General features: G+C 43.4%; 1 protein-coding gene across 3 annotated transcripts; it reads left to right on the forward strand.

The window, feature by feature from the left end:
• The first annotated feature begins 423 nt into the window (after positions 1-423).
• gata5 (GATA binding protein 5) lies at positions 424-8,243 on the forward strand. 3 transcript variants are annotated; one of them, XM_037456996.2, is made up of 7 exons: positions 424-717; positions 1,100-1,719; positions 3,291-3,460; positions 4,534-4,662; positions 4,891-4,975; positions 5,144-5,271; positions 5,734-8,243. In XM_037456996.2, exons 2-7 carry the CDS (start codon positions 1,200-1,202, stop codon positions 5,854-5,856), a joined length of 1,155 nt encoding a protein of 384 aa, XP_037312893.1. In that variant the 5' UTR covers positions 424-717; positions 1,100-1,199; the 3' UTR covers positions 5,857-8,243. The 3 variants fall into 3 exon arrangements, with proteins under 3 accessions (XP_037312893.1, XP_037312895.1, XP_037312894.1); XM_037456998.2 differs by having other exon boundaries at positions 5,737-8,243; XM_037456997.2 differs by lacking the exon at positions 424-717 and adding an exon at positions 836-958.
• Positions 8,244-11,706: the final 3,463 nt, after the last annotated feature.

The following is an 11,706-nucleotide window of genomic DNA, read 5'->3' on the forward strand; positions in this document are numbered from 1 at the left end:
AACGATGGATCATAATCACAATCATCATCATAATAAGGTTATGAAGTAGTTCAACTTCACCATTAATATCCCCCTAAATAGCAGGGATAGCAATAGATAGTAGTGATGATTGATCATTTATCTAATATATATATATATATGCCTTGTTAAATACAGCCTCTTAATGTGGTTGGGGTTCTTGACGTCGTGCCTGGATTAAAATGTGTCCAATACGTCGACTTTATTTCAGATACAGTGTATGCAGGTGGGATTAAAGATGGTATTTATTGCGCCCCAGACAACCATCTCGTTCGGGCCCTCTTCTACTGTGTCAGCGCAGGGTCCGTCCCTCCCTCCCTCCCCACCCAGGGCCTACCTCATAGTGGTGCAGGCTGCGTCACGTGTTTTATTCTCCCATACAAAATTTCCAGTAAGGGGAGCGAATAGAAGCACTCCCGTATCAGCAATTATCAGCGACGGTTCCAATCTCCAGATATACCGGCGGGGAAACGGAATCCCGGCGGTCCCCTCGGAACCCGACGACCAAACACTAAGAGCTTCAGAGTCAACTCATCACCGACCATCGCGCTCAACATCTGCCCAGGGGGGGAAAAAACAAGCTCCACCAGAGCCGTTCGGAGACGCTCCCGCTGAGTCCGCGTGGAGTGACAGCGTTTGGCCGATCCGTTGACTGGCTCAAGGACCCCAACTGCTTTATCACCCGGTCGCCCTTATCTGGTGAGATAATGCCCCGAGAGCCCGTTGGAGGGAGAGAGAGACCGAGCGCTGCTATCGGCGTTTTGCGTGATTGAAATGCCTCCCGATAGAAACCCGCGTGCACTACCATTCGGTTTCGTTACGGTTGGCATTTAATGAGGCGGCGACGGGATATTTGGAGTCCGCCGACGGTCGCGTCTATTTGCAGGGGCCTGTATGAGAGCTCGTTAAAGTCCTTTTCATGCCAGTCGCGATGATGCAGGTGAAATATTGCCGCTGATACTGATTTTGTGACTTTTTTCTGAGTTATATTTCTACTACATTTTATGTTTTACATCAAACACTAAATGAAAATGTGTCTTTTATTTACAAAAAATCTCACTGTGATTATTTATTTTCATAGGACAAGAATTACATCAATAATCCCATTAAGTGGTTGGCTCCAAAAGGCCCAGGCAGATTAATCTGAGGGTGGACACGGTTTCCCCAAACGGTTTGTGAAGATGTATCAGAGCCTGGCCATGTCCTCCAATCAGTCCCCGTACGGACACGACACCGGGAATTACATCCACCCGTCGGCCAGCTCTCCGGTCTACGTCCCCACCACCCGGGTCCCCGCCATGCTGCCCACGCTGCCCTACCTGCAGACCTGCGACTCCACCCACCAGTCCCACGGCCTCGGCGGGCACCACGGCTGGCCCCAAACCGGCGCGGACGGCTCCTCTTTCGCGCCCGGCAGCCCTCACCCTCCGCACGGCTTTTCGCACTCGCACAGCCCGCCAGTCAGCAGCAACACCGGCCGGGATGCGACGTACCAGAGCCCGTTGGTCCTCGCCAACGGCGCCCGGGCGGACCAGTACGGGGGCGCCCTGGTGCGCTCGGTCGCCGGATCGTACTCTAGCCCTTACGCGTACATGAGCCCGGAGATGGCGACGTCCCCCTGGACGCCAGGGCCGTTCGAGAGCGGAGTGATCAGCCTGCAGGGGCGGCACGGAGGGCTGTCTGGTAGAAGGTCCAGTCTGGGTAAGCTCGTGGCCCCAAACTAGTTTAGAAGACTTCATCAGAAAGTTTTTATTCCTGACGTAATTCGTGCAAAACCATAAGGTGGAACAATAAAGTAGCACTTAACAGTAAATATACAAATAGAAAGGGAATAAAGAATGTGTTAGTTATAATATATACTATTTATTAATATTATCATTATTTATTCAAAGTATATATATCAAGCAAACACTCTAACCCTGGCCAAGATCATATTTAATATATTTTAAAAACACATTGGAATTTGTTTTTCATTTGAACGTTGTTTTTTATCTGAATGCTTTCACTTTAACTTTCAATCATTTTAAAAGTTGAAAATCTCCCTTGGATTATTAATCTGACAAAAACAATTAACCCTCAGTTTTTGGCCTTTTTGTCTAAATACACCAATAACGGGAAGATTCGTTCATATTTTTAATCTTTATATCGTTTCTACCAAATGACATCAGTAAATGAATACCGAGATCACACTTATGGACATTATTAATACCATGTTATTGTCATACATGGCTGGAAATAAACAGCGGTCAGCGGTTTGTGCGTTCGTTTATCAGCGATCGTAAAAGCCACATTTATTATACGGAAGAGGTGATAGAAAGTTGGGGGGGGGGGTCAATGGAATTCCCTAAACAATCCCGTATTACCTTTTAGACAATAAGCATTCTACGTATATAACACAAGAGGGGTTTTAAAAACAATCAATCAAACATGTTAATTAAATCCCGCGAGAACAGAGCAGCGTTGCGATGACTCGGTTCAATACACAACGAGACAGTTATCACCTTGTCCAGAGACCCAGGCCGACACAGGCTGTGTTTGATGGCTTGGCCTTAAGACATACGCTGTGTTTGATGGCTTGGCCTTCAGACGCATTCACGCCTCTCCATAACAGAAAAATGTAAATCTAATTTCGTTGATTTGAGGAGGAAAATCTCACCAAAGCGGCTCTGAATATTCATAAGATCATCACGAGCCTCCCTTTTCACACCAGCTAATGGTTTTATAGTCATTTCAGTGTTTTTTCTTGCTTTTGGATCAGCTTTTTATGTTACCGTTTTCTTCAGAAACAACATCAACCTCCAAAAAGAAAGGCATTCCTTCCTCCCTGACCTGTGGGGTCTTCCTCATCAGGTCTCCCTCTAAATGGAGAGATTAGGACTGTGGCCAACTGATGCTAGAAGTCCGTTGTGTGTCAGAGCTGTGACGGATGGGAGGGGGGGGCACCCCTGGATCCCTCGGGCTGATAACGCCCCCCTGCCCCATCCCTCTCATCTCTTTAATCATAGGGAACGGACTGGGGGGGAGGTCCTCCTACTGGCTGTTCATCATGCATAGGCCCGTAATCAGTACACCCCCGCTCTGTCTACGACGCCCCAGCAGTATTTAATATGTTGTTATACATGTTTTTGGAAGGATTTCACGATTCCATTCGAAAGTCGTCATAAAAGAAAATGCGACATTTCAAATTGAAAGAAATTCATTTGATCGGACTTTTAGAATATAACCGATTTTAACAACCCCCTTTCTATTGTATTGTGTCTTGGTGCGTGCAGACCTGATCGACGACATGTCCACCGAGGGCCGGGAGTGCGTCAACTGCGGCTCCGTGTCCACGCCGCTGTGGCGCAGGGACGGCACCGGACACTACCTGTGCAACGCCTGCGGCCTCTACCACAAAATGAACGGCATCAACCGGCCGCTCATCAAACCGCAGAAGCGATTGGTGAGGACCGACCGACCGACTGACCGAATGGGTCATTTAAAAAGATGTCTTCTGTCTACTTGTAGTCTGAAGCGCCCGTTAATTCACTCTTTGTGATAGTCCAAGTTGTACATTTATGCACCAGATTGAGGTGAATGAAATATGATTTACTTTAAAACAACTCAAACGTATTACAATTAGCTTCACTCCAATCAGCTATAGCTTTCCCAGAATAGTTCCTAATAATAATAAAAACAATATTAATACAATAAGGAGTCAACAAAGCATAAAAAAGATTAAAAACAGTAAAACATCCAAATTGAATAACGGATTCGGATAATAATATCAAACCCAGGAAGCCCCCCCCCCCCTGCTCTCCCATCCTTCCCAAGCAAGCAAGCTTCCGCTCTACTCTATTTCTGTACTTCATGTGGCTGTTATTTATGTTATTATTACATACCATATTTTCGATGCAGGAATATTTACATTGTGGTGAATAAACATCAGTATTCTTCCTCCGAAAATTAATCAAATTGCCAAATGGGTAATCCTGTGAATTGAGAATGCTCTAATGCGCTACAGAGGCGAGAGCAGGTCATTTCTCATGTTGTACTTGTAAGCATTTGGAGAAAAAGTGTTGGAGGTTATGCGTTGAGCGGCGCTTATCAAGGCTTCCCGGCTGGGCATTTCTCAGGAACTCGCCTCTCTAGGGCAGCTGCCGTTGCCCAACGCCCCCTCCTCACCGCCGGGCTGCTCTCCCTGCTTTTATTTGCCCTGCAGCGACCTTGCCCTTGGATGGGGGACGCTTTTAGACGAGGGGCCTTCCAAAGCGAGCTGATGGGGCTGACAATTCCACCACAGTGGCAAGACTAAAAAGAAAGGATTTGTGGATCTCTGACCATTAAAGGAGTATTTGGGATCATTGTTGAACCAAATTGGCACAGACATCCTGCAATTCATTCTAAAAGTTTAGGGAACAGCTCACCTCGCACTTCCCAAACTACAGCTCAAGAGTACAAATGTCCGCGCCGGGAACCCGTTTCTGACTGTGCTGTTTTGACGTGTGACAACTTCTCCCTCTGGTAAACCTGCAGCAGACCACGTCCCGCCGCGCCGGCCTCTGCTGCACCAACTGCCACACCAGCACCACCACTTTGTGGAGACGCAACGCTGAGGGGGAACCCGTGTGTAACGCCTGCGGCCTCTACATGAAGCTGCACGGGGTAGGTTGCACCCCGGGGGGTCTACTGCGCTAGTCAGCAGATAACTCCCGCTGCATTCGGAAGTGGTTAACTACTTAAAAACCTCTCCAAGGGCGTAGTGGTCTCTGTTATCAGAACGGCAGTGTAGGAGGGGAGCTTGTGTTGGTTGCCATGACACCGCAGCCTTGTGGCATATCAGGGACAGGGGTACCGCTCAGCTAATGTGGGTTTGCTCTGTACTCCTTGCAGGTGCCCAGACCTCTGGCCATGAAGAAAGAGAGTATTCAGACAAGGAAGCGCAAACCCAAGATGACCAAAAATAAAACGTCCACAGGTAGGGGTTGAAAGATGGAGAGAGAGAGTGGAGAGTGAGGTCGTTTAAAAGCTCGCTTAAAAGCCAGATTGGCTTTTTTTTCCAAAAGTCAATCTGGGGTCCGAATAGTCAGAATCAGCAAAGAACAAGTTGTTCTGAAATGCCACTTATTTCCAGTTTTGTCTTTAGGTTCCGCTGCCTCTGACACCAGCTCCCCGACCTCCCTGTCAGCCTCAGAACACGCCTCGACCATTAAGAGCGAGCCCAGCATGGCGCCCTCCCCGTACACTAGACAGACGGACACGTCTACCACTCAGGTAAACCTTCTTTCTACCCAAAAGTATGGCACATAGCGTGCAACGCCATCTATCTAAATACGTGAACCATTAACCGGCCAATTAGCGCATTTTGCGTGACCTCTGTTTCTCACTCTTTGACTCTTGAGTCTTTACCTTTATGTATCTTCTCCTCAGTTTGGTTTTGTTCTGTCTTATTTTGTATAAGTTCTTTGGTTGTATGAGTGTCTACTCTTCTACAATTCGTACTCACTTTTCTGCACAATAAAAAATACATTAAAAGAAGACAACTTAACCAGCTGATGGTCAATACTAAGGCACACAGCCCATTTACGCTAGTAATTTACCATTGGCGCACCCATTATTAGACGCTTGAAGCAAACTTAGTATAAATTATATATATTATACCTACATGTGTGAGCTCCTTTTCCTCGATTATTCATTAATGATTATTTTTCCTCCAAATATGTCTTTCCTTTGCAGCAGGCGGCATCCCACTTAGACAGCCCAGGATCGGGACACGTGGACATTAAATACGAGGATTACCCCTTTACCCTGAGCTCCATGGCCCCACAGAACTCCTGGTGTGCTCTGTCTCAAGCGTGAGGCCTACCGACGGCGCTCTTGAGCGGTGGGAGACAGTTGGGACCGGATTATGGCGACATGTGTTTTGGCACATCTTTCGGACACCTTGATCTTGTCCGGTTGCCATGCCGTATCCGATGGCTCTGTGATGGGATACGTGGTACCTCCAGTGCCGCCAGCACGACTCCCCCAGGGGGAAGGACTCAGCTGAATTAGGACTTGAAAAAAGGGACGCTCGCTCTCCTGAACTCTCCCCCAGCCAGCCCCGTTTATTCAGAGGGACAGCAACAACTGCATTTTAGTCAAAAAAATCTTAATTACTATTAAGCCAATGTAAAGACAATCAAGTGGAATGTAATGGACACGATAACCTCTTTTTTTTACAGCGTATTTTAGTTGGTTGTTGTTGCTGGTGTTTGTGGACACCTTCCCGTGGTCGTGCATGATAACAGAATGCGAGCAGTATACGTATATCATTGGTATCACATGAAAAAAAAATGGAAAGTGGGGAGAAAAATAGATTTTTTTTTTATGGCTGTTGAACATTTCTCATTACAGGCGTGTAGATGATTAACCTTTATGGGCCCATTATTTATGTTGAGATAAGGACAGTTAAAAGTCATGTGGACACTAAAAGCAACAGATATCGCCCCACTGCTCCCTGGTCTAGAGGCCGGTGTGTTGACGCTTATGTTGTGTGAGTGACCTCACAAGACACAAGCTCCATCTTGTACAATGTATTGGACAATGAGCGATCTTCTCGAATCTCACATCATAGAACAAATATTAAAAGTTTGTTTTATTTGGTGTTCGACAAAGTGTAATGACTCAACAAAATTTGTGAAATAACCTAATAATCTAAAATTATTGTCTGTATTTTGTCAATATGTAAGAGATTTATATTGTTGTAATGTTCCAAAGAATTATCTCTTGTTTCTTCTCTTTTCTATGCTCTTTCGAATCTTTTCAGGTTAATAAACCGCTGCACGCAGTTTATATTTTGTGTAAATTTCCAAAATGTCTTCAGTGTGGTGTTCCTGCTCAGCGATGGGAATATTCCCTATTCCCCCACACATAGTCCTCGTCAGCACCATCACAATGGCGACATTAATCAAATTCATCTTTTAACTTTCTCTTCCATCACTTCATGAAATAATTGTTTTAACATTAAACATCTAGCTACCTCATCCTAAATTATATGATCTTTCTTGTATTGTGTTATCATTTGGTTATGAAATTTGTTTCAACCACTTATCTGTTATTTTAAACACTGTACTTCTATACATTTCAACCATTAATCAAATATTTTTAGCAAACTATTTTGACTCAGAAACTCAATTGTGCGCAAACTAATGGGTGTGAACGAATGAATGTTTTTACGCATCTTACTGGTCATCGAAAGATCAGCATCTGCTTGATTGTTTTTGTTTTATTAGCTAAATGGGTCATTTTTATCTATTCTGTGCTCCACTTATAGTAGAATCATTTGGCCATTTATTCTCATATTTACCATTTTATTTAGTCCATGCTCCACTGCACACACCATATGTGTGTGTACAGGGATGGTGTGTTCTCTTGCTGGTTGCTTAAGCTGCCAGCGTCGACCAAAGGTTGCGTTTCAACTGTGCTTTATGGGTTGGAATTGAACGCAGCGTGGAGGCAACAGAGCTGCTTTACTGCCGCGCGGCGACATCCAGGCACCGGTGCCTCAGCGGCTCTGCCTTGCTTTATGGCTGTTGGCCAAGATGTGGCCGTGTTATCTGTTAGTGGGAGAGGTCACTCGTAGTTTCAAATGAAGATGCCTTATTTTTTCAGTCTGGTAGAGAAAAAGGTAAAGTTGGTTTCAAATAAATTGTTATTTGCTGGTTAATTAAGAAAATGTAAATGTAAAAATGTCTATTACTGTGAAGCCAAGGATATTGTTTTATGAACTGATTCCTGTATTGGATTTAAAAGAAGCCACATCAAAATGCATAGAATTTTAAGTAAGAAGGGTCAAAATTGTCTTTATCCCACTTTGGTTTACTATATAAACAGAGAATGAAAGTAATAAATGGTTTACAACATACTGTAAAGCAGTTATTAGATAAACAATTATTTAATTGAGAGAAGCAGATAATGAATGAGAAATATTCAAAATACATTCAAAACGTGAAGGTAATATTCAATATTCATTCTTGAACCCCAAAACAGTACTTTAAAACTGTTTTACTTACTCGCATGCTTGCTTTCTTCTGCTATATTGCATTCATTATCTTTACTTTAACAGTTGTTGTTGTTATGTCCACTTGCAATGATTTATCTTGGCAGTTTATTCGTGTACTATTTACCTGTAAAGTAGATATTTGAGAAGTTCCTAAAAATGGAAATCAATCCTCTTAACAGCATCAATGTAATAAAAATCCTCAACTATTGTAACCTCAAAGTGAAAATCTTTGAAGTGAAACCCCCCCCCGGGTAAACAATCACAGTGAGCTACTAGCCCAGCTCGTTCTGCCAGTGAGGGCTAAGTGCTAAAGAGGCAGCTCCTCCACTCAAAGAATTCCTCGGGCCACATTTACAATCAATTGTTGTTGAATTGAATGTCTTGAATGAGAGGCCTATCACAGAGGAGGGGAAGGAGGGTGGGGGAGCTCACAGACCCCCTGTTCTGTGTCAACATCAACAGCTATTGGCTACCCCTTTCTATTACCAAGACCTGGGACGGTGTGACCTAAACAAGGGTTTCACAAAATTGTAAACTTTCCAACTGCATACGTTTTATTAGGGTGAGAATGTAAATGTTTAATGTCCAATCTTTCGTTCCTAGTGTACTCAAGTAAATGAAAAAGTACCGATACCTGCAAATACTGTTTTCAGACATGACGGATCAGTAATAAAATCAACAGGTGAACTCACCTCGTGATGCCGCTCATCTACCATATAAGGTTATATTTCCATGGCTGAACTATGTTTTTTTCAAATTATTATTTGGAATTCAAGCCATTAAGCAGCCGCAGATGTTAGCTAAACAAGGAAGATTTCCTACAGTAATTTTAAAATATGAATACCAATCCTCGCTGACAGATTAGAGAACTGAATTAAGCAGAGAAAAATAAGGTTTCATTTTGTTGATCAGAAACCACCAGCAGTCTAACTTGTTTGTTCCATATCCTGCGTTCTTAAAGGAACTATGTACTGTATATCATTGTAATTTCTTCTGTAATTTTCTAAGCACACGGCTGTGAATTAATGACATTCCCCTCAGGCCACCTGTGCTTTTCCTGCTATTAACATGTCAATTTACTATTGTCGGGTGAAGAGGACTAACTCATTCGTTTCAAACGACAGCCAGTGGTGATAAAGAAGCCTTGGATGTGATTTAGACCTCTAAGCATCAAGGCTGCAGTCGGACTGGTGTCAAGGTCGTGAAGACTGCCGCCTCTGATACAACTTTTCTGCTTGCCGTTTAAGACTCCCCTATGTACCGCGACCTATACTTTAGGAGAGAGGTTTCTTTTTTGCTTTGTGAGAGAGAGATTCAGCTGATGAGGGCCCTACATTTCCCCTTATTTCATGCTCTCAGTCCTGCGACATCTAACTGTGTTTGTTACAACTAAGTTCTTGGACAGACATGCGATAGAGGGCCACGATTCGGCAACAACCCAAGCGCCCGATAGTGAGAAATGGCTTTTTTTTCCTTCTTTGTCTCCGGCCCAGACGGTCGTTCCCAGGGCTGCGATTCTCGACTGTTCCATTCAATTACTGCCTGCAAGCAAACAGGATGTTCTCTTCTGTACTGTTGGTCCTTGTTGGGTTCTTGCCTGTGTATGTGTGTGTGTGTGTGTAAGAGAGTTTAGTGAGTATAGACCACACATTTACTCAACTCATTTTCAACCAATAAATCAAAACTCCCTCCAACTGTCTGCTCGGATGTTCACCATTCTTTTTGTTTCTGTGTATGTGTGAGTTGCACTAGATGTACTATGTGTTTGTCGTGGGATGTTCATATAGCTCTATTCACCGACCGTTTTGTGGTGCGTGTGGGCTTCAGTCCATCGTTCACACAGATAGAGCTCAAAGGGTCTGAAGAGGCCTGCCACTCAAATACAGAGCTCTTAAAACTGCAATAATCGCCGATCATTATTTACGCTTCACTGGTTATGTGTAGAAGATACTCAGGAATATGCCCAAGTATCACCTTCAGTTTGAGTTTCAGAGTCCTCTCCTTGTCTGCATGACGGGTGACATTACAAAAACAAAGCGCTGATTAATACATCTGCTTGCTTTGGAAGATTATCTTTGATATTAGCTCCTCTCTAGTTAACCTTTATTTTTCTTATCATAACTTAGACATGTTAACTTCCAGTCCAAATTTTCATGCACTATCACTATGATCTTTTTGTCTATTACGCAATGAAATAATAATTACAATCTCTGTGTATAAGGTCGCATTAGGGGACACGTCCTCAGCGGACTGAAGTCCAATGAATAAGCAGGGGCAAAAGTTGCAATACAACAAGGGCTCCATAAACCAAAGTGCATCTTAGCTGGGAGGAGGTGCAGCAGAGGAGAACACACACACACACACATACAAACACACATGTTTCTGACTGACGTTTCTTTTTTCTGGCCTCTACTTTGGGGTCATCAAAGGTGTCTGATTCGTCACCATTGTTCTGAAGTGAGATGAGCATTGTTCCTCAGCATGCTCCTCATTCCTCGCCCTTTTGTCCCTCCCTCCCTCTCATTAACCTTTAACCTTTCACTAACCCAACTGGGTACCTTCAGGAGGAGAGTAACATCAGAGCAGGTAGATTAAATGAAGACCAATTCATGTAGCACTAAATGCTCGTTTTCAAAGTAATGTAATGTGGTTGGGCTTTGGTTTATAGAAAGTACAATTTTGATCAAATAAGCAGTTTCAAAACATGTTATAGAAAAGTGCCATTATAAGTACAATTTAAGTGCTACCATTTGTTAGTGCTACGGTTTGCTAGTGTTTTAGTCAAGGTAGAGTCTAAAGAGGTGTGTCTTGAGTTTTTTTTAGAGAATTGGTTGTAGCTGCTGTTTACATGAAGCAATTCCCAAAAAAACACCACTCAAATCTTCTGTTTTTTGTCGTGTTTTTGTGCTAAATCTGAATTTCATTGTGTATTCCTGTGTAGCATAATGGCAAATGAACCTTGAATCCTAACATTTTGGGTGAAATGTGTTCTGAACACTTTTGATTTAAGAGCAGCAGATTTGTTGTATCTTTAGCTGCTTTGTTCAGTCCACAGGCAGTCCAACAGATGCTCCTCTAGCTGTTACGCAGAAGGTGAGAGTGGACGCTCATTTGAAGAAAGTTTGGGCAAGGAGATCAGCTGTTACCCACATCTACTTATATTTAATTCACAAATTGTCAGATGGTGTCAGAAACATTACAAACTCTCAAATCTAGTCCATATCCACAAGTGTGCCCCACGCAACTGGTACAAGTCCAGTACACGGAAAATATACCTGAGGCTTTGTCAATGTTCAGGATTGTCACAACAAGTCTTATGACACAGCGAGTGTGCCAACGCAGTGAGGGTGTATTACTTTGGTGTGAGAACTCTGTAGTGCTGCTGTTCACCCCAATGTAATTCCAGCAAACACTAAATAATTGCTGGCTTGATTACTTTCTGTGGTTATGAAATCATTTCTATCCTCAAGATAATGCAACACACCTGCAAAACCCTTCCTCCTTTCATTGTTTTAGTTGAGGACTTTTTGTCTGTTTTTTCCCTTTTGCGTGGCCTGTAAACCAAGGTCAATTAAGTCTGGTACAAGTTGGGTTTCCTGACTTCACTGTGCAGAATCTTTAAAAACATACATTTGCATTTGAATACAGAATCTGATGGAAACAGG

Source organism: Pungitius pungitius, chromosome 1, assembly GCF_949316345.1.
Source record: "Pungitius pungitius chromosome 1, fPunPun2.1, whole genome shotgun sequence".
In the NCBI taxonomy this organism is placed as follows: Eukaryota; Metazoa; Chordata; class Actinopteri; order Perciformes; family Gasterosteidae; genus Pungitius; species Pungitius pungitius.

Bases quoted from the DNA above. Each gene is read 5' to 3' on its own strand.
- gata5 (XM_037456996.2), top strand. From the start codon at position 1,200: ATGTATCAGAGCCTGGCCATGTCCTCCAATCAGTCCCCGTACGGACAC. The intron at 4,976-5,143 runs GTAGGGGTTGAA...TTTTGTCTTTAG, and splicing joins CAAAAATAAAACGTCCACAG to GTTCCGCTGCCTCTGACACC. The intron at 5,272-5,733 runs GTAAACCTTCTT...TTTCCTTTGCAG, and splicing joins CGGACACGTCTACCACTCAG to CAGGCGGCATCCCACTTAGA.